We start from the raw sequence: 24,027 nt of genomic DNA, 5'->3' as shown, positions 1-24,027 counted from the left end.
TGTTTTGGAAAAGAAAGGGGTTGGTTGCTCCCACGCAATTTTTGTGGGTCGAGAACTTAAAACTACAAACTACTGGGTCTGAGAGATAAGCGAAACTTTACTCTACCTATTGGGTCTAATAGATCAGAAGAATTTTACTCTACCTATTGGGCCTAAGAAACGAAAGCGTACGGAACATACATGACTCAGAGAAAATGAGATATTTTAAAGTTCTAAGACAACTGGAGTAAACTTAATTAGACAGACTTTCCTAATTTGGACAGACAAGCATAAAGCGAAAAGCAAGACAAGTTTCCTCAAACTACCAGGGTCTGGAAAAGCATGCAGAAAAGTAAAAGAGACAAAGTAGATCGTACTGACAGGTCTAGCAGATATGCAGAAAAAGTAAAGTACATGCAGAAAAGTACTGACATAAAGCAGATCTGGTTCTAACTACCAACAACTTCATCTTCTTCAGGAATCAAACGAGAATAGCAGAGAAAACAGAGTATTAAACACCATGAAAACAAAGCAAATTCTAGATCTAGACTTAAAATGAGAAATTAAAGCCTAAACTAACAGATCTACGCTACTGGACCTAAAGGATGCAAAGAACAGAAAGTAAATAGCCATACTCATGCATAACGTAAACATCAAGCACCAAATGTGCGAAACTTCAACTCCAAAACACACCGATTCAACAAATCCAAACATCTCCATGTGCAAATCCCCAACCTCTAACAACAAAACAATAGATCTCAACTCCAGACATCCAACAACAAACTAAGAACGAAAACTAAAAACAAGAGATTAACATAAATTCAGAGATATCCAACCAAAAGCAGACATAAACTTCCATAATAACTATAAATAAGTCTGAATCCAGCAGATCAAAGCAAGAAACTAGAGTTGCGAAACTTAAAAACCAACAAGGTACTAAACGAAAGCAAATAAAATTGTTTCTTTGCCTCCACAAGGCGGTGTTACACAGCAAAATGACAATGACGACGATGAGAACCACAGTGGCCAGAATCCTCCATGTCCAAGTGCGCAGCAGTCGAAGATAAAAATTTGAAGTAGAGAACTAGAACTAGAGCTAGGAGATCGTAGAAGTGGCTGTTCACGGATGTCTTGTTCTTCAAGGCCGAGCTCTTTATATATGTGAGGCTCTGATCCCTAGGGTATCCCTCTGGTGATTTTACGCCCTTGCCCTTTAGTAAGACTCTTTTAAAATAATCTGCTCTCGCTCCATTCTGCTCCTGTCGCCAACTTTTGATTCTCCCAGGTCCGAACGGCGACTTCTGATTTTGCTTCAATTTCATTTCTTTTGCATCTGCCAGGTCCGGTAACAACAACTCCTGGGTCCGGCAGATTTACTTCGCACCTAAACTCAATAACGCACATTAGCGCCCCAAATGCACAGAATTTTAACCCTAAACCGATGCATGAAACGAGCCTTATCAACCACTACCCAATATATCAGGATTATTGGGTTGCGAAAAACCCACACCATTTGATAAGTCAAAGTAGTGCATAATCAATACCGTATGCTCAATACTAACATATGTAGATTAAGAAATAATATTTTATCAAAACCTAGTCTTTCAGTAGATAGCAAAAAGACACATCTTGCTGTTAGATCTGTTCAGTGTTATACCACACCAATGCCATCTTATTTCAGTAAGGCCTAGAAATATGCAGGCTGACATTGCAGCCTTTCACGATAGGTAGTCTAAGCCTATCTAGGTTGTGAAATTCTTCTTTTTCTTTTGCAAAGCATTGCATAGATCTGACCATGTTACCTTAAAGTGGACGACGCCCACAACCGGTCTACTAAGCAAAAGACTTAGACTTTGTTTACTTCTTATGCATTTAAATGTTTATAAAACATCTTATAAATGCACAAGCAAACACAATGTAATAATATACTGATTCTATTCGTGCGAAACTGCTCGAATAATACTGATTCGGGTTAAAAGTGGATTATAGAGTTTTACATATACAAGCAAGATTCTATTCGAGCGAAACTTGCTCGAAACATGCTTTTCAGTATACCAAACCTAACAATCTCCCACTTATACTCAAAACATGCTTTCGAGTATACCACTGCCAAAAACTCTCCCACTTATACTCAAAGTAGGTCTTTGTACTAGATATATCGAATTACCATTCATTTCACAAGGTGAAAGAAAAATCTGCTTGGTTGTTCTCTGATTATATCTTTTTCACCACAATGTCTTTGTTGCGTACTTAAATCCTGGCACAACGATAGCGAGAAGATAATTCTCTTTGGGCATAACCCATTGTCATTGTCTAGGCATTTGAGATCCACATTTACACTTGCAGAGATACTTGCTCCCACTGACTGACACAGTCTGTAGGTAGTATTGCGAGTCTTGTAAAACATGTTGTCTATCTTAGATTGTAACATGGAATCTATCACCTTTTAAAAGATGCTTATCCAAATTAACCAATACTACATTGTAGTTAAATGGATTATGTTCAAGTTAATCTAAGACTGAGTCTTACGACACTCTTAGACCCATGAACTTGTTGTGTTCCAGTGGAACGCTCCCACTACGATATGGTTCTTACAAACTTAGGTAATGAAGTTGATTTTATTAGTGCAAAAGTTTCTAATGGTATGACTTCTTGGTAATGTGGAAAATCCGATATCTCTCTCTTTATTTTGAGAGTTATCACGATGTTAGGCTTGTAGTTCATCTCTTGATCTTCATACAAGAATTATATCTTTGAAGATTACAGTACTCAAAACCTTACATCATTTGGGACAAACCTTAAAACATGCCTCAGTACTCAACTCCAATTTCTTGGACACTTTTCCAACACGTGTTGGAACAACATTACACCTTGAGATGTGCTAGACTAGAGACGCTCTAGTCCACAACTTGTGTTTTGTAGAAGACACTGATGTTCGTAGTTTCTTTAATGTTTATCCCATCAATGATAAGATTTTAATGAGTACAACTCATCACATAATCAAACTTGTCTTAGAAAGACTTCGATTCCTTCTTACATAACTATCCCATTGAAGGGTCTCTATTCAGGTGGTTTCCTCGGGTTTTCGTATGTAATTTGGAGTGTATCCAACTGATCAGGAAGAGATTCCTGACCCAGCTGAGTCATTGGTACGACAACCGGGACCTTGCTTCAAACGAGTTTCCTCAACCCACTTCTACTGATTAGTATAATGGAGGTAAGGGTCGAATCCCACGAGGATGGACACGTTTTGATAACTGCGGTGACTTTCCTGGGTGTTTTGGTTAGCTACCACGCTTGGGTTGAGATTTTACCTAGGCGAGAAATAAAGGTGGTACTCTACTGACTAGTAGGCGTGAAAATAACAGGCATGCGGTGGTGTTCGTGAAAATAGGGGACAAGGTGTCTCAGAGGCATATGGAAAGTAGACAGTTACCAAAAGAGGAAAATTAGACAATAAGGTATATCTGGTGGCTGGGGGCTCTCTGACAGGTCTGGATAGTACAACTGAAAAGTAGGGAACAAAAGCAAAAGTAACTTAAAAGTGAAAGTGGTCCAAACTAAAGTTGATTTTGACGTTTTCTTCTTCACCAAGTATTGACAAAAATCATCTGAACACAAACACCATAACTAAACTTCAGATTCATAAATTCAAACTCAAGATCCATCGATTAAAATGCTCAACTTAAATTAAACGGTGAAACTGTAATTTTACTTCTACTGACTGACATGCAAAGAGGTAATCACGGCGCAGAAAAGAAACTCATGTACGAAAATTTGACTAAACATAACTACAACTGCAGGTCGAAAACTCCAGATAAGAAAGCACTCAGAAATTAAAAGCGATAACTAGATCTAACTTTCCTAGGCAGAATGAAGTAAACTCGAACCAAAGCGACATGCGAAATAGAAACTTCATAACGTAAACGTTGTAAAATAACAAAGTACTTCAAAAGGCAACAACGATGAGTGTTTGCAACAAACCAACGATGAAAACAAGTAAAGATTAAACTAGAAAGCAAAGTAACGATTGTTTTTCCACTCCGGGCGATGATACTACTATATTACTACGATAACTGGCTGGAACAGTGGATCGATGATTTCTCCGGCAGACTTCTGGACGTCAAGTGACCATGGCTGTGGCGAGGATCGAGAGATTGGATAATGCTGAAGGAACTGATCTTCTAGAGAGAATTCTAACTAAGTGCGGTGGCTGGACTCTAAAGGCGAACTCCTTCTCTCTCTCCAAGTGGCTTCTTTTATAGGGAGGCTTGCCCTTGCTTTTAGGGTAGACTTCCTTCAAGTTTTGACTTTTATGCCCCTTGTTAATGATCATCCCAGCTATCCTTCTTCTCCATCTCGAGCATTTTCTCTGGCATGCATCCTGGTCAGTATTGCACCCTTCTAGCGCCCTTTTTTTCTTGCGTCACCTGAATCGTCTCCTACTGACTTGGATCCTTTAATCCTGCACACTTGAGCAACTGTTTTGCAGATAATACATGCATTTCACGACATTCTGACCAGTAACCAAGGCTTAGAATACGACTTATCACCCATTCATTAGATGAATGCTTGGATTCGTTAATGGAGATTAGACTCCCACTACTGATCATAACCCTTTGCTCGTCTCCTTATGGTGTAAACCATTGAGACTTGCTAGTCTTTCTATGTTGCACTTCTATAAGTATTCTGAATCTCTGGAAAAATCAAATGATTCTAACTCATAGTGCATCAAATAGACTTTCTCAACTCTCAAGCTATTTAACGATATGTTAAAATCTTGATAGTCTAGATCAGTTCGAACAATTTCTAAGTATTTTCTTGGCCTTATGGCTAAGAGCCATAAATACTTTATCATTCAATGATTAAGAAGTTGATGTGTTGTTAAATACTCAACCTTGTCACACTTATATTATTTTAATACTATGATGCCTTAAGCATCAACCATAAAACAATAGTTGAGCATTAATAGCTCCCACTGCAACAAAAACCTAACTGGATCAAGATCTCTTACTTAGAAGTTGCATTTTCATGTAAGTCATTGTCCTTCTATAAAATAGGTCAATCCAACTCACAAAGCATCTTTTCTCGCTTTAAACAAACTTCGATGACAATCCAGGCTCTCCCATTTCCATATCTAGTCTTATGTTCAAATGAACTAGGACTTAAGAAAAATGCAGCCTTTATGAGTTCGTCATCTATCATGTTACTTTCCTCTAACAGTAACATAACGACTATTATTCTGAAGATTTTCTACTTTTCAGTTAAACCTTCTTATAGTCATTTCTTGTTACTTTAGGCGATGACTTGTGTCAGAAATTATTTGAGTGATCAAAAGATCCTCAAAACATTCTGTCACTCTAGGATATTCCAATCGAATCATCTTGACAGATTCTATTGATACTCATCTTTCATCGTCATTAACCAAGACTTGTCGAGCTACTTAAAGGAAAATAGCCTGACCTTATTCCTCAAAGAGCTTGTCAAGTACATGCATAATGCATTCTCGAACATTCTTCGTGGAATCATGTCGAGGAAATGGAGGACATGAATCATTGAGTATAAACTCCAAGCTTTCAGCGATGAGAATTTTATCCATTTTCGTTTCCGGTCTACATAATTTAGGCATTCGAGTTTTCTTTCTTTAAGGATCGCAGACAAATATTGAATGACATGATGAAGATTTGGCAAAGAAACTTATTATCACATACTCATGCTCAATACATAATCACAAATAACCACAAAACAATTATATATCTTACAACAACAAAATTAATAAACTGTATCCTCCTTTGGAGGTTAATACGCATTAAAATTTTGACAATTTTACTGGTCACAACACCGCTTCCTCCTTTGGAGGTTGATACACCTAATGCTGCCTAAGCACGACCATCAGATTTAGCATTACAGAATTTTATTTCTACAACACACTCTCATAACAATGTTCATGTGCTGACAACAAAACTAAGCTATCTCATAAATTCTGATTGAACCCTGAAACTCGCAGTTCCTTAGGATTATTGTCCCCACTCTGCAGGTGGCAATAATATTGGGAACCACTTTCTAGTTCATTCTATTTATTATGTGAGAAGTCCGCCCTTATGAACTTGTTGTTTTCGTATGATTATTGTCCCTACTCTGTAGGTGGCGATAATATTAGAAAATCAGCTTCACAAAATTTGGCAGTCCAACTGATGGAGACCGTATACAACGCACTTGTTGTAATCATCACTTAGATATTTTTATATGGTTTGTGCATAATTATCACATAAGCAGATAAAGCAGATAATCCACTTAAAATAGATAAACACCAAATAAACAGATAAATCCATCTAATGCATGGCATTTAAACACACAGGATAATTATCGACAATTATTTAATCTAGTCAAGGGAGAATCAATTAAATAATTAAGTTTTATATGGGATCATAATTATCCAATTACTTATAGGATTTATCAAGATAGAGTTAACTATCTAAATCCATTTAGGATTATTCAAGATTTTATTTCGATAAAATCAAATCCTACAATTCAAGATAACGTTGATCTAGGATTATCATTATTTAAATCGTACTAGGATATTACTAGATAGAAACAATTCCATCATAATCCATAAGATAAAAATAAAATCCTATCAACCAAGATTTATACAAATCTTAATTCTATTTAGAATAAATATCCGGAATATATCAAACATTACTTAGGATTTCTTAGATAAATAAATTTATCTAAATCCAATTAAATAAGGATTTTCTTATATATCATTAACATCCTAATCTATCTAGGACATACATCCAAAAGATACGGATAACTTGGATTAATACTTATTTTAATCCATCTAAGATTTGTCTTAATAGAATTAAATCTATTCAAATCCATAGGATAAAATAAATCAATATTAATATTAATCCTAATCCATCTAGGATTTAACTTGGAGTAAATCCATATAAATCCATAGAATCAAATAATATTATATTATAATTATTTAAATCTATCCAAGATTTATCTACGAACAAATCCATATAAATCTATTAGATAAGAATAAAATATTATATTATCACTATCCAAATCCATCAATAATTTATCTATAAATAAATTCATATAAACTCATAGGATAAGAATAAAATAATATTATCATTATCTAAATCCAACTAGGATATGTCTAGGGATAAATCCACATTAATCCATAGGATATAAATAAAATTAGATTGTCATTATCCAAATTTAACTAGGATTTATCTGGGAATTAAATCCCTACAAATCCATAAAATAAGGATAAAATCCGCAATTAATCCATGATTTAATACAAAATCAAATCTCGTATAATATACAAAATCCACAAAAGATATATTCAAATCTTATTTCCAAATAATCTTCAATTATTTCCAAAATTAATCCCAAGAGTTAGGAAACCCTAATTTAATTTTGGAAAGCGAAGTCACGGGACGATGCGTCACGACGTCACGCATAGGGAAACCCTAATCTTGCGCGTCGTACTCCCACTGAAATGCAGCCGCTGCTGTCCGTCCGCTCGCGAGGACGCACCTGATGCTGCGTCGTCTGAATGTTGACAACGCTACTGCGCCATCGCCCCCGAGCCGGATCACCGCTGCTGCCCGTACCTCCACCGGCGTTGTGATGTGGGATGCCGTCGCTGCTGTCGCAGCGTCGCCGCACCCACCGCTGCCCGCGTGCCGCTGCTGCAACGTTCGTCTCCACGGTTGCAGATCGCCGCTGCTATCGGTGCAGCTGCGTCGCTGCTCTTGCTGCAGCCGCTGGATCACGTCAAGGGCTGCTGCAGTCAGCAGGCTCTCGAATAGCCACCAAAAGCCACCGCCGCCAAGTCAATTAAAATCTCATTCCGTGCGTAATGCGACAACGGGATATAAATTGAATCTCATATGAATTTTGGGAATAAACAAACAATTCTCGTGTGTAATGATTACTTATGAATGAATTGATTAATCTAAACACATATTCATGCATAAAACATCCCAAAAAAACACGCAGCACAGAAGTCGCGGTTTTTCTTTTCTTCGTCCATACGTTATGTTCATCCATGCGAAAATTAACAGCCACGCAACGAAGAAAAATATTCATTCAAGCAATTCACATAATATGAAATTAATCCACATAATCAGAGCCAAAAATTGGCTCTGATACCAATTGCTGGGGTTTGGAGCCCCTTGCACAGCGGAAGACTTGTACAAAACAAATAAATGAGATAAGGATCTATTTGATCGATTATGCGATTGATCAAATCACATGTTAAACAGAAAATTGCATGCTAGAACGCAAATAATTCATGCTCAAAGAAAGTAAATCCTAAAACATGAATTCTACGGTTTAGAGTTACCGATTTGATTCTCCAAAGAATCGTCGATTGCTCGCGCCTTCTCCACGATGATCTTCAATACTAGACCACGGATCTTCTCTCTGGTTCCCGAACTGTATCTCGACATCAGGGTGGGCTGATCTTATCAAAATACTAGGACTCGAATAAAGAAGACAGAAGAAATCCTTCTCCAATTAGGAGAGAAATTCGAACTCCTCTAGATAGAGGGGGACGAAAATTATGAGTAATAATAATGAATTATTTATGTCTCCTTTATTCTCCTATTTATATTAAGTTCCTTTTGGGCCCAGACAGGGATCTATGGAAGGTTTTGGATATGGGCTCCCCCAATTAGCTTTTTATTAATTAAATTGAACCCACAATTTAATACAAGCTTATATTGGAATATTACGAGCAGTCACTACATAAGTAATATTGAACTCTCCCTATCCAAATCCGAAATTACGAGTAATCCGGGTTTCCACTTTGTTTATTATTTATTTCCCGCGCTTAAGATATAAATGTCCGTTAATTAATTAATGTCTGCTATGGACTTAATTAATTAATATCTTATTAATTCCAAGAGTGGACTTAGCAAGAAACATTTATTTATTATTCATAGAGTAATAAAACTCCAACTGGCCAGTTTTCCGAATAATAAAACCTTATTCGAGCTCCTCTTGAGGACATTATCAAACGAGACTCACCTCGTGCACGATTCAACATAATAGCAATCCTAGCACCGCTAGATATTAATCACCACTACCCAATATATCAGGATTATTGGATTGCGAAAAACCCGCACCATTTGATAAGTCAAAGTAGTGCATAATCAATACCGTATGCTCAATACTAACATATGTAGATTAAGAAATAATATTTTATCAAGACCTTGTCTTTCAGTAGATAGCAAAAAGACATGTCTTGCTGTTAGATCCGTTTAGTGCTATACCACACCAATGTCATCTTATTTCAGTAAGGCTTAGAAATATGCGGACTGACATTGCAACCTTTCACGATAGTTAGTCTAAGCCTATCTAGGTTGTGAAATTCTTCTTTTTCTTTTACAAAGCATTGCATAGATCTGACCTTATTACCTTAAAGTGGACGATGCCCACAACCGGTCTACTAAGCAAAAGACTTAGACTTTGTTTACTTCTTATGCATTTAAATGTTTATAAAACATCTTATAAATGCACAAGCAAACACAATGTAATAATATACAGATTCTATTCGTGCGAAGCTACTCGAATAATACTGATTCGGGTTAAAAGTGGATTATAGAGTTTTACGTATACAAGCAAGATTCTATTCGAGCGAAACTTGATCGAAACATGCTTTTCAGTATACCAAACCTAACAGTAACGACCCGAGTTTAACATAATAATAAATAAATAAATAATAATAGTTTCAATACTTTGAATGTCTAAATAAATTAAATTATGTGTTTAAATTAGAAAAAAAAAAAGTTACTGTGTTGTTTAGCATAAAATTATATGGAGTACTAAATACCAGAAGTGTGTAGATAGGTTTTATTTGTAGGTGAAATTTTTGGTGAGGTATGCTTATTAGAAATAGAGGAAGAATAAATAAAATTTTATATATAAAAAAAAGGGGATAAGACAAATAATAAAAGAAGAATTTGGAAAGGTGAAAGATTTTTTATCTCTACTCCCTTCTAGAATGGACGTGAATCATCTCTCTCATTCCATTCTACATTTTCTTCACTCCCACTGTTAAAGAGGATCGAAGGCTGCTCCTTCGGGGAAATTGAGCAAACTCCCCTCATCTCCCTCTTTGTCTTAACATCTCTCTACTCACACACACACAACGTCATCTCTCTTCTATGCATTGTTGTCGCCGTCGGCTTTCCGGCAGCTTCCGTCGCCGGTTTCCGACATGTCTTCCCTTTGAGTAAGCAAGTCCCTCACATTTCAAATTTGTTCAATTTCTGCTTCATTTTAAAGCTAAGGTTCATAAGTTGGTTCTCCCCAATTTGGATTTTAAGTAAATTTAGGTTCAAATTTAATTCTTTGATTGTTTTATAGTTTTTACTAAGTTCTTCTTGAGAAGTGAATGGAATATCATTGTTAAGCATGGTATTTGTGTTTGAATGTAGGGACAATATGAAATCTTCATTAATATTGAAACCTTGCTCTGCTAAATTTGTTTTTCCTTGAGAAACTACTTTTCTTATAAGACAAATCAAAACTTTGAGAAGTATGTATTTTTAGTATAACACATTTTTGGTACAGCCTATAGTTAATTGTGAGAGAAGACGATTTTTATGTATTCTTGTTGGAAGATATTCACAATAAGATAGTATTGCATATTTGGGATTTCATTCTTAATGTTGGGACAATGTTGATGGATAAAAGAGAGTTTTTTTATCTTATGTTAAGCTACTGTGGTTATTTAGAACAAGGATAAAATGATTTTCATAGCTATATGCATTAGCAGCTAAAAGTGACTATAAGAGAGTTTCTTTTATGCTTACATTATTTTAGCGTTGGCATTGATACAGATTACATATTGCAAGGTGATATTGACACGAGCAAAGAGAAGGTGGAAGAACAAAGTGATCCAGGAAAGCAATATGGATTTCGAGGTAGTGTATTATATAGTAATTTTTTTATATAACTGGATTAAGTTTATGTGATTGGGTAAGGAATATTTTGGTGATTTAATATGTGAATTGTATATGTGTGTATGACATGAGATGTGATGATATTGAAGGAGTTAACTCGTATATGTATGATATGGAAGGATCGTCGGATATCTGATTATCTGTCTGCATCCTAAATGGGTGGCTTGTTCTGTCTGCTCTGATCTGTCTGCACCCTAAAATGGGTGGTTTGATCTGTCTGCTCTGGTTTGTCTGCACCCTAAAATGGGTGGTTTGATCTGTCTGCATCCTAAGTGGATAGTTTGATCTGATGATCGTCTATGTTATCTGTTATCTGTAACCGATCTGATATATTCACCCTCATGGGTGGTCTAATTATCTGCCGACTCGTGTATCCTGGTCTCACATTAAGCATTTGAGGTTGTATAATATTTTTAAAATATTTAGTGCTTGATTTATTAAGCTGAGTGATTGGTTATTATTAGCTTTGTGGATCTGATAAATTCAACGAAATATGAAAGATGAGGATCCAAATTTATGATTTAGTTGTTTACTTCCAATATCAAAGAAATGTATATGGATGTGATGATGTTAGCTTTGGAATGAGTTCTTGTTTTAAAAAAATAGGGAATGTATAGGTTTCATAACATCTACTTAATTTTGGAAATTAGACTCTACAATTGCAGTTGTGGAAGCTCACCCCTTCTTTTCATCTTGCAGACTAGGTGAACCAGGCTAGCTCTTTCGTTTTATAGCTGCACAAGCTGGGTCACTAGTCACTAGCCAAAGTTTTGCATTTTGGGTAATCCTTTTGGGGCTTGCTAAATGTGGCACATTTTGGAAGTGTAATGAACTGTAGACGTTAACATAACTTCCTAATCTTTTGCTAAACTTGTATATTTTGCGAATAGTACAGGTTGTGTGTATGTAAAAATGTATATAATGATTTTTGGAAACAGATTGATGATTTAAGACTAGATGTCATATAATGTTTTTCTTTTTGGGTTAAGTGAAATGATATGTCTAAGAACTTTTTATCTTTTTAAAATTTTGAGATCTGTACAGAAATGTGGCATTACTTGTTTAATTATTTAATTAATTGGGTAAGGGTGTTACAAAATATATATATTTTTTCTCAATTTTAATAAATATTCCATCCGTTTGCAAATATAAGTCTCATTTTTCATATCGGTCCGTTCGCGAATTTGAGTCCTGGTTCATTTTTACTATAAATGACAATAGGTCTCACAATCTACTCACATTTCATTTAAAAGTAATACTCCCTCCGTCCCCAAAGAATATAAACTTTGGGTTCGGCACGAGTTTTAATGCAAAATTGGTAAAGTAAGAGAGATATAGAGAGAAAAAGTAAATAAAGTATTATTTGTAGATAATGGATCCCACCTCATTAGAGAAAGAAGAGTTCCAAAATTAGAAAATGCATATTCTTTATATCTCTCTCATTATTGTACTCTCTCTTTATATCTCTTACATTAACTTTTACCACATCAATTTCTTAACTCACGTGCCCAAAAGAAATGCATCAACTACTTTTGGGACGGAGGAAGTATTTAACTTCAATTATTTTAGATAGATATTCAATTTTTTTAAAATCATTTGCACTTTCTCTCTGAATACGAAAAAATATGTTTTCTCAATTTTAATAAGTACTCCATCCTTTTGCGAATAGAAGTCTCATTTTCCATATCAGTTCGCGAATTGGAGTCCCGTTTCATTTTTACTATAAATAACAATAGGTCTCACAATTTTTTTAGTAGTTCTATATTTAGTGTCATTCCAAAAAAAAAAAAAAAAATACGCAAAAATGAGTTTGGATATGAGACGTGAATGAAGAAAATTTCTACCTAAAAATAAGATTTGATATACGGTGGAAATGATGTTCAACACATTTGAGTTAAAACATTTGGGCCCAATTTTGGTTTTGGGCCAGTTGTCGTTGATTATAAGTTATGAAATCTCAACTACGGTCGTCTCCGCATTATAGAATTTAGGGTTTTGCTCACTCTTTCGTTCCAGCAGCTGAAGAAAATGGTAAAGAAATCGATTATCTGTCGCCGTGATCTTCTCACATCCTCCGTTCATATCTAATTATGTTCAATTTCAGGCTCCAAAGAAGGGTGTGAAGCCGGTCGCTGCCAAGAAAAAGGTGGAGAAAGTTGTGAACCCACTCTTCGAGAAGAGGCCGAAGCAGTTCGGAATCGGTGGCGCCCTCCCGCCTAAGAAGGATCTTCACAGGTTCGTGAGATGGCCCCAAGTCGTGCGGATTCAGCGCAAAAAGATGATCTTGAAGCAGCGCTTGAAGGTGCCGCCGCCGATTCATCAATTCTCCAAAACGCTAGACAAAAATTTGGGTATTGCCCCCTTTCTAATTTTCTGTGTTTTAAGCTGTTTTCAGTTTTATTTTAGTTTTATCTAGGATTGGATAGCTATTCTTTTAATTGAGTTTTTCGTTTACTATAGTGAATACTTTTTTTCCTGGTATGCTATGTATCTCAATTTAGTAATGTCTTTGTTGAGAAGCTGTTACCTTTTCTATGAGGTTTTAAGTCCCACATTATCAAATACTACTAGGATATGTGATTTTCTATTCCAGGGTTTCAAATTATTTTTTTTGTTTAATTGATCGAAGCAGTCATTCTGTAAATTAGTTTTACTAAATTTGTATGTGGTTTGTCTCTCTCTGTCTGCTATAGACAAAAAATGGTAGTGTTTCATAAGAATTTAAATTTAGTTTATCTTATGCTTTACTGCTTTAGGCTGACATTGCATATTGATTTTAATGCTTTGATTTAGCAACCAACCTCTTCAAGATGCTTCTCAAGTACAGACCTGAGGACAGAGCACAAAAGAAAGACAGGCTTTTGAAGAGAGCTCAAGCTGAGGCTGAGGGCAAGACCCCTGAGACCAAGAAGCCAATTGTGGTCAAGTATGGTCTGAACCATGTGACTTACCTGATTGAGCAGGTTTTGTTCTCTTCCTGTTCCCATTTGCTGTGTTTATTTGACTGATGTTGTGTTTTTTTACTGATTTTGTGTATTCTTTATGTACAGAACAAGGCTCAGTTGGTGGTGATCGCTCATGATGTCGATCCCATTGAGTTGGTTGTTTGGCTCCCTGCTTTGTGCAGGAAGATGGAGATCCCATACTGCATTGTCAAGGGCAAAGCTAGATTAGGAAGCGTAAGTTGCACCTCATCTGTTTAATTTGGATTTCATCTGCATTGCTTTTAGCCTGATATGATACTGATCTTCATTAGTTTTAGCCTGATATGATACTGATCTTCATTGCTTTTAGCCTGATATGATAATGTTTTGTTCTGCACAGATTGTCCACAAGAAAACTGCCTCAGTTCTGTGCTTGACCTCAGTAAAGAATGAGGACAAGATGGAATTCAGCAAAATCCTTGAGGCCATCAAGGTATTTAGACCAATATCATTATGGTCTTTCAGTTTGGATGTTTAGTGACAGATCTAATTCTTCTAATGTGCTGTTGTTACAGGCCAACTTCAACGACAAATACGATGAAACCCGGAAGAAGTGGGGAGGTGGTGTCATGGGATCAAAGTCACAGGCCAAGACCAAGGCTAAGGAGAGGGTTCTTGCCAAGGAGGCTGCCCAGAGGATGACTTAAGCAGTTTTTGCGTCTTTGTTTACCAATTAGTTAATAGTGTCAAATCTAAGATATCCTACTTTGCCATTGTTAACATCCGACATGAATTTTGTTTTTTGTTTCTATGCAAATTTTTTGCTTCTGTCTGAATGGATACATGTTTTAATTCCCAAGTGTTTGTTGCATTATTTGTTTACTTTCCACCTATTGTAATTTCATATTCTCCTGGAACTGGTGCTGTGATAGATTTCAGTAGATATTTGTTGGCGCAGGAAGTTTGTTCAATGCCCTTGTCGTTGTTTTTTTGCCTTTACATCCATATAAATTTTCATCTTTATTGAGGTTTTACAATTTAGCAGATGTTGAGCAATGTAAATTGTGAGTAGAAAAACGTGTATTTTGCAGACATCGAAATCACCACATTGTACACAAGCATTTTCATTAACATTATATGCTTATACTGTTCGACATATATTTTGTTTCTATATACTGTACAAGAGTTTAGCTTCCTCGGTAGAGAGTATATATATTCATGTACATGGCCACACCACCCTCTTTAACCTATTAACAGTATGGGGTGGTTTCTCCTACTGAGGAACATTGCCATTAAGCCATGCATCTATATACACTATTTTTACTTTCCACATTCCTCCTTCAACCGGAAAAGGTTCGAGATCTGAAGAAGCTTCCTAACAGGAAGCTAATTGTGCTACCCTGTTGTGGTTTTGGGGAAGACTTTATGTCCCATTTGACATGCAAAACGCCTCCACCAATCTGTTCACAGATGGAGTCCACGGTCTTTGGGTCTACGGGGCTGCCAGTCACATCCGTGACATAGAATGTATCCCTAGCTTTCCCGCCCCTAGTTGAGATCTCTGCTCTTTTGACGCACAGGCCATTTTCCCTAAATATCCTGGTGATGTCGGAGAGAAGTCCAACTCTGTCTTCCGCGCATAGTTCTAACTCTAGACCCTGAAAATGCACTCAATTATCGAATCTGTTTACTCATAGGACACAGCTTTGTGTAGCTAGAAATCTGTACCTCAGTGCCTCGCCTTTCAATGGCTGCTTCCAAACATTGCATCACACGGTCTCGTTCAGCTTCTGAACTAATAGGTACCCCATCCACGTGCCGGATATAGTATTCCTATATTCACCAAGAATTGACTTTTAGTTTCAGCATGTTGCTCTGAGCAACCACTCAGTTCATCTATGAAGAAAGCATAAATCACATTTACAAGAAATTGCAGTCACTGATTAAATGTACCTGATATGCTTCCATTCTTCCTGTGTGGACTACCCCGTGAAAGACGACATACTGCATGTCAGTCAGAGTACAGATAATATCAAACAACAACTTGGGTCGATCTTTTGATCTCATCGTGATGACTGTATAATCTTTTTCTGCACAATCTGTTACAATTACATGAGGTCTGGTGGTCTTGGCATGGACTTTTCCACCAACCAGTTTGTCAGCCTTTTCATAGTCTCGATCAGCAAACATAATCTGATGTAACCTTCTTTGCCTGTGGGTAGCACCAGGTGGTGGAAGTGTCATTCTTGCGGAATTTAAATCACTATTTCCCTTGAGAACGTTGCACAAGAGCTCCTTTATTGCTGCAATGCGCTTTGGATCTTCAATTGCAAAACCCGTGGTATGATCAGTGACAAGAACCACAGCTGCAGCTCTCTCATTGTGCGTCCATATCTCAGCATTCACCACATTGCACTCAAGATCAGTAAGGACAGCACAGACTTCAGATAATAAACCAGGCCTGTCTCTTCCTGTTAGCTCAATGCATGTATACTCTTCCGAAGGTACTAATCCAACCAGTTCTTTCAAAGAAGGTTCAACCAAATCGTCATTGCTTTCGAGTCTCTGCAGATAGTTAAGTGGAAATGAGAAATAGGAAATAAATGAGGATAGAAAGCCCATCGAACGAAATACAATATGCAGTCTTCCTTATGCAATTTGGCATAATCTGCATGTGCTCACAAAAAAATAAAACATCCAGAAAAGTTCTTAAGGAGGTGTTTGGTTTGCCTTTTAGGAGGATTAAATGCATCGATACAATCAATTTCTATCATTTGGTTTGCCTTTTACCATTTCTGCCAGGCCCGCATTAAAAGCTCAGGCCCGTCTAATTAAAGGCCATTCCTTTAGTTATGCTAACTACCCAAAGTTGGCATGTTTCAAAACAAGAGTTGGTTGTTTAAAAGAGGAAACTTGAATTACCTAAAAGCCAAACCAAACACCTGAATTGAACTCCATAAATGATAATGGTCAAACCGAACATTTGTTATGTAACATGAATGCCATGAAAATGGAAACATTAACACGAGTCATTCCTTTTCTAATGAAACCAAAAAAGCCTAACCAAACACCTCCTAATTCTATATCCAATTAGATTAACGCATGTTCCTCAAATGTATTTCATGTGCTTAGACATAGCCCGGCATTCTTTTTTCTTCATACAAAGAATGATGAGATAGATCTAATTTATCCCAGTGGATGCAGAAAATGTAAAATGCTTTAACATTTCTATGATCTAATTGCAACCAATGCATGTCCAACATAATAAAAAGTTCAAGCATGTTGTTTGAAGAAATGATATACTGCAAAGTGGTTCACGTTTCAGTCATTAAAAAGAAAAAGGGAGATTTATACCTCTTGGATGTAGCTGATGATCTCTTGATCTCTAATTTTGTTCCCCTTGCGGTCAATCACGTTGAACACTGTATGATATTGGGTTAGATATATTGTTGACAAGAAGAAATATTAGAAACTTAAGTTAAGTATTACTTCATCACCCATATTCCCCCTCCCCAACTCCCCAAAATCAGTGTATGAAGCTTACCATCCATGAACCATCCTCCATCAGATGAAATGTATGCTTTCTTAATCACAAGATCCAAATCTGTCAGAATTTGGACCACCTGAAGGAGGATTCCATGCTTATTGACACTGTCAACCTAGACAAATTAAAACCATCTCCCAATAAGATTCTTGAGAAGAGATTAATATAATGAAAACAAACATTATCCTGGTATGGAAGTAAAACTCAAAAGCTTAAAAATACTCTAAATTTCTACGGGACAAGGGACGAAGCATGCCTGTATTATAGTTGCATCCTCACAAGCATCATTATCTATCACAACCCTGCAATAAAAATAATAACTAAGTCCTCATACATATATGAATTTCTCTAAAATAACAGCAAGCCGAAAAAAAAATAACTCAACAACATAAATATTTTGACACAATATTGAACTCAATATGTATGTGTGTGATGCGAGCATCTTAACACTATTACTAGATACCTAGCCCTAAATTTCTCAGTGAAAACCTAACTACTAACGGAACACGATTCATCTAGTTTAATCAATCTCTTCACCGCAATTGAAAATCATCTAAATTTACCAACAGCAAAAATCAAAACACATCAGTTGCAACGCGAAAAAAAAAACAGAAAATACGAATAATTCACAGGAAATTATAAAAAAATCCAGCATACAATCGGATACAATCAAAGTAGAAAAGCCCTAGCAATATTACAAAAGAGCGAAATCAAAAAATATAAATGAAATAGAGCAAACCTGGGCGGATTGATCCTACGGAGAAGCTTGGCAAACTCGTCATCCATTTGTTCAAATGTGTGGAGCATTATGTTCGTTGAGAAAAGGAAGATAATTGAAGTGGAGAAAAGTAGGGAGGGAAAATGCGAGTGCGAGTGCGCATGCGCTGTAAAACAGAGTCTTCTCCAATATCTGTGGAAGGAAGAATATTTGCAGAAAAATGAAGAGAGAGAGAAAGTAGGGAGTGAGATTTGGTTGAGTAGGCGTAGGCGACCCTTCACTCGCTTCAAAGAGTAGTAACGTGCCTTCTTCCTAATTCATTTTCTAATTAATTATGTCAAATAAAACATTTAAAATCAGCTAAAAATAGATATGCTCTTACTTTCTACTATGTGTGAATTTATCTTCGGAGAATTAAGCATAGAATCAAACTTTTGTGAAGAATATGTGATAGTCGAGGCGTGGCCACTTAATTCTTCTAGTAATCATGAGGTTAAAGGATTATCGACGTGCTTCACCGTTTTTTAAGTATTGTTACATTCGAATTAACAACATCAACGTGTTTTATTTTATGAAAATAGTGTTGTGTGGAGTGTGATAATAATAGATGTATCAAGGTCAACGTGAATAGTCTCTATAATTTTATTTATAAATTATAAGGTTATACTACTATACATGGTGCTAAAAAAGCATCATTTTCTATTCATACCAGTGCTAGCTCAAGACTTTTATCGCTTACAACTACAAATAAATGAATTATTTTGCCATTAGATCATATAGTGATTATTTAGTAAATAAAATTTAAGTAAATTTGTATGAGGTCGTTCCCAAATTGGGGACCGTTTGCCAGCAGGTGCGGCGGTCCCAACACCCCAAGAGGCAACTGCAAGTGTGGCTGTCGGAATTTTCTTCTATGGAGTATTGTCGACGGCACACGTGGCATTATCCATTTACCAAGAGATTAGTTTTCGGTAGAAACATTAATTCATTATTGACTAGTATTTCAATAATAAAATGAAAAATATTAGGGGACACCATCAAAAAGGATGACGTGGCAAGTGATTAGCGCACGTGGCTTTGAGTGTATGGAGTGTGTCACTTTTGGCGGCAAAGGTGTGAATCAGCGGCTGCTTTTGCGGCCCACTTCCATTTCAAATGAATAAAATAATTCTCTATTTTTCCCACCGCTTTATTTCGGTCGATTTTACACTTATTTTTTATTTATGATGTTTTTTTGGGGTAAAATATCTCACATCAATTCCAATGCACAACAAATGTGTACTGACCATGTAAAACTCAAAAGTAATGAATGACCGTGTAAAATAATTTAACATGAAGGATGATCGTGTGACATGACCAATAATACTTTTAATTTAAATTTTGTTTTGTTTTGCTTTGTTTTGACCACGGTATCACCGAATAATGCCTTTGACGAAATCGGACTAATCGATCGGATTTGCAGATTAAGACCGAAAATCTCCTAGCGGTTGACGGAGTTTGAACCTGTGATCTCAAGGTCACTACAGCTTCGCCCTGCCGACTGCGCTATGACCCATTAGTTAAAATTTTGTTATTCATTACAAGTCTTGCTATCGTCTTCTTGTATATTATATACTTCCTCCGTCCTAGAGAAGTTGGCATACTTTGAAAATGGCACGAGATTTTAGGAGGTTTTGTTTTGTGTGTTAAATAAAGAGAGAAAATATAATTTTTATATTCATGTGAGAGAGAACATTTTCCAAAAAGGGAAATGTGACATCTTTTGTGGGACAAACTAAAAAGGAAAGTGTGCCAACTTCTCTGGGACGGAGGGAGTACAAGGTAAATATAATTATTAGCAAAATTTAGACTAATCTTAATTTAATGATATAACTAATCTTAGAGATTTTTTAACTCAGCAAATCATCTTGCATAAACTATCTGATATTTATTTGTTTTATTAAATATTTGCTTTTACTTTGTTTCATTTTTGTTCTTTACACAAAATAATTTCTACCGAATATGTCTCCAATCTTCTTGATATGACCTTGGCGAATTCGCTTCAAACAACTGGTTTATTTCAGTAGATATTCAATACAGGACAAAATGGAAGAGTCACGAATCGAACACTATAAATATCTCCTATCAATAAATGATAAAAGTGATAATCCTCGAATAAAATCATACTCCATGACTCCGTCAATCTCATACAACAAAATATGGTAACATGCAAGCAAAAAATCAAAAATCAAAAACCCAAAACTGATAACTTAGAGAAACCTTAAATCATAGTGAATTTCATTAAATGTAAATTAGGAGAGTCCTATTTTCACCAATATAAACTACTTAATTTATTTTGTTAAGTCAACCACCGTCCGCACATATTCCGACTATTCACACATTATCCACAATAATATTCACAAAATAAAGTACAATTGTAAAAGTTCTACAAATTGAATTCGTTGGAGGTGTTTCTAAAGCATCCGAAATAATGAAACAAAAAATAAAGTAAACACTATGAAATTAGAAAATGAAGATGGATAAACATTGGCTATATTTAGTGGGATTTATAATGGAGATAAAGCGGCAGCCCCAATAATTTAAGCTATGTGAATCTTGCCTAATCTCTAAAGAGATGACCAAGACTTTTTATTCAATTCTTAAAGATATTTCTGTTTTTAATGATATTGGCCTTTTAATTCCTGTATTATAGATATACGAATTAAAGCCGACACAATCCATTGTGTTTTTACTACTATTATTCTTGATTGAGACATTTTTAATAGTCAATTTATATAAACTCTATAGCACGGCAAATAATACTGATACTAAATACAATTGTTATTTGCAAAGTCGTTGTGCAAGACAGGAGTTACGGAATTTATGCTAATTATTTAAGTAAAATATGGTATTAGTGTTTCGTTTTCTATGTAGTTGATTTGATCAAGGCATAATTTTTTATGGGTTGAAGGAGAGGAGAGCATTAGATATGAAGCTGAAATACAATACGATTTAGCATTTGCTTTTATTTTAGATTTTAGTTGGTATCTAGAATTTGGGCTTTTATCTATGGATTTTAGTTGGTATCTAGATTTTTTTAGATCTCTTGATTTATGGGCTTCTTTTTACTCCACAAATTGAGTTTCTTGTGGGCCAGCTAAACATATGAAGTACTACGTTATCATGTCATATTAATAGAAACGATATGCTATGTATCTTATGTAAGTTTCATGATAGTTTGATGTACATTTAACATTATATATTTCATTTTATATAATAGGAGTGGTATTTAATTTGATTGTAATATATTAAAATAAATGTTATTTCACATTTTTAATTTGATAAAATTCATAAAAATCAAACCTTTAATTTGTTTGTTTTTTCTATATAACTTCACATAAATGAATGAAATAACATAAAAAAACATATCAAGCTTGATTCTAATAAAAATAAATAAATTAAAAAATATTTATATTAGAATAAAATTAAATATATAAAACAAAACAAATAGCACTAAACATGCATTTAATAAAACGGTTCTTACATAGGATGCTCGTATAAGGTATGTAGCATATCATGTAAAAATTGAAATGTGTGTAATTCCCATTACTAGTGTAATTACAATCTGACTAAATCATGTAATATTGATAGTTTCGTGATATTATATGTTTAAAACTGAGTCTGATGTCTATAAAATATAATAGTACTATCTTTATAAATATTTAAACTGGAAAGGTCTCTATAACAAGAATGATCGTAGTTCCCTTCTCTTTTCTCAAATAAAAAATGAAAAGAAAAATTCCATTGTATAAAAGATAAAGTGGCATGCTCCATGCATCAGTTACAATGAAATTTTAAAATTTGTATATTGAAAAAGATACTTAAACTAATTTGTAGTATGATAAAAAAAAGTTTTATATGTTAATACAGTTATTTGTCACTGATTCACATTACGTTTATAAATAACTTCATCTTTTATATTGTAGATGGCGTGGTAGATTTTAAGATCATAAGAGGTCACTAGTCTATTTCTTGTAAAATGTAGGTAAGAGAAATTTAAAGATTTTAAAGTCTAACTTTAAATATTAAATTTGAATACAAGTTATTTTCCTTTATTTTTCAGTCTTTACTTTCTAATTATGTTTTTTTTTTTAATTTAGTAAGTCCTATAAATAGAAGAAAGTTGGTCTGCCGATTATGATTTTGACCTAATAGTCAATTTCAAACTGTCATTGATGGTCTTTTAACCAGCCACATCCTATAGCAAGGACGTTTCTGAGTGAAGTATGATTAGATAATTCGAATGCATCCACTTATAATATGTATATTGCTCGAATCTCGAGATAAAGAACTCAATCTTTAGACTTTTTCCATTGAATGTAGCGTGGTTTCAATACCGAACCAAATCCTCTTAATTAGAAAGTCTAAATTTATTCACTTTCGTGTATACAGCTCAATTCATGCGTTGTTGAGAATTAGTTAGGTTGACTTTCCGGAACTAGAGTTGACCTCGCAAGACTTTTCGTCAAATCAACATCCAAAAGTAGTCCCCTTCTCCTTTTAATGAATAAAACATTTACTATTGATTGACATAAGTAAAAAGTTTAAAACTGAAAATGGGAAAAACTACTCAATGCAGATTCAATATGGAGAGCCACCACATATTTTAAAGATAATACCTTGGCATTTATTGATGCAATGAAGAGGACTAGTCATTTATAGCAAATGCACCATCATCCTCTCTCCATTAAAATATGTTACATTCAAATTAATAGACATCTGAAAGATGTGTGCCCATATCTAATGGGGAAAAACATGAACTCAAGAAACAAATCATAACTTCCTTTCCACAAATAACAATGACACCCACATCCTCTTGATTTCTCAGTCCCAGTTTCTGTTTCAAACAGACCATTTTTTTTATTGTTTTCTTCTTTCTATTTTTGGCTTTTGGGAAGTTTGAATTTCACACATGCTTCTATTCTTGGATAAATTTGTTCATCTAGAGATATATGTGAAAAATTGCAAAACACAACAGACCTAATGGATCATCAAAACATCACTCTTTCTACTAGTAAACAAGAAATCATTCACTCCGGTGCCATTGAAGGAGAAGGATATTGCGCAGTTGAAAGAGAAAATAAGCGCGAAAAACACAAGCTTGCCTTTTTCCAGAATCCACTCGGCTGAGAGCCTGAGACTGTTGTGTGGATCAAGCCTACTCGAATGAATGAAAGCAACAACTAATAATTCCACACGGGGTTTAATCAGAGTCTATTGCTGGAAGCAAGCTGTTAAGGGTTCTACTTAGGTCCAAAAATACAGTAATTTGAAGATCAAGAATCGGATCATTCGTTGTGTCCATCATCCCAGTCGAACATTTTCCAAGAACGAAGAGCAAAATGTTGACAGACCATGTATGTCATACAATTAGCTCAAGATTCACTACTAATATCCCAGAAAAGTATAACATTTTGTGTGGATTAGGCACTGGTCACTTTTTTGCACCAATTTAGACATGTTTACAAACCGCAAACTTCTCATCATACAATAATGTATTGAACCAACAACAAAGCACCTAAATGCAGCCTAATTCAAATAACACCATCCTCACAAAACTTACACACAAGATCTAAGAGAACAAACCTGAAGTGGCAAGATGAGTGGGGAGACAAGAAACTGCCTCAGCATGAGTCTTCTTAACTAAAAAGCTAGGACAGATTTTCAGAAAAACATGGCAACACTCTTGTTCTATGGTTTCACTTCCCTATATGTGAAAGAAAGATGCCTTGAACCAACCAAGAAAATAACCTCAGAAAACCAAACTAATTGATGCCTTAACAATTCTGTAACAACATCAACATCTAAAACCTCAGCAATTTACACATACAGGATCAAGAA

At 35.3% G+C, this 24,027-nt stretch overlaps 2 protein-coding genes and 1 long non-coding RNA gene across 3 annotated transcripts; 2 read left to right on the top strand and 1 right to left on the bottom strand.

Annotated features, from left to right (window-relative positions):
* The first annotated feature begins 10,039 nt into the window (after positions 1-10,039).
* Positions 10,040-11,917, top strand: LOC125201408 (uncharacterized). The gene is made up of 3 exons (XR_007172908.2): positions 10,040-10,228; positions 10,854-10,922; positions 11,661-11,917. It is a non-coding gene; the product is annotated as an uncharacterized LOC125201408 (long non-coding RNA).
* Positions 11,918-12,837: 920 nt separating this feature from the next.
* LOC125198320 (large ribosomal subunit protein eL8y-like) lies at positions 12,838-14,856 on the top strand. The gene is made up of 6 exons (XM_089064736.1): positions 12,838-12,992; positions 13,066-13,312; positions 13,755-13,924; positions 14,012-14,140; positions 14,286-14,378; positions 14,461-14,856. Exons 1-6 carry the CDS (start codon positions 12,990-12,992, stop codon positions 14,590-14,592), a joined length of 774 nt encoding a protein of 257 aa, XP_088920862.1. The 5' UTR covers positions 12,838-12,989; the 3' UTR covers positions 14,593-14,856.
* A 137-nt stretch (positions 14,857-14,993) lies between these two features.
* LOC148932752 (ACT domain-containing protein ACR6-like) lies at positions 14,994-18,424 on the bottom strand. Its single transcript, XM_089064735.1, has 7 exons — positions 18,169-18,424; positions 17,686-17,731; positions 17,430-17,544; positions 17,240-17,307; positions 15,839-16,450; positions 15,614-15,718; positions 14,994-15,543 (listed from the first exon to the last, which is right to left on the bottom strand). The coding sequence occupies exons 1-7, from the start codon at positions 18,234-18,236 to the stop codon at positions 15,226-15,228; spliced, it is 1,332 nt and encodes a 443-aa protein (XP_088920861.1). The 5' UTR covers positions 18,237-18,424; the 3' UTR covers positions 14,994-15,225.
* Between the last annotated feature and the right edge of the window lie 5,603 nt (positions 18,425-24,027).

Source organism: Salvia hispanica, chromosome 2 (assembly GCF_029641045.1).
Source record: "Salvia hispanica isolate PSC_SH4W2 chromosome 2, Shi_PSC_v1, whole genome shotgun sequence".
NCBI classification, from domain to species: domain Eukaryota; kingdom Viridiplantae; phylum Streptophyta; class Magnoliopsida; order Lamiales; family Lamiaceae; genus Salvia; species Salvia hispanica.
Note: the sequence above shows the minus strand (reverse complement) of the source record. Positions and strands in the feature narration are given on the sequence as shown.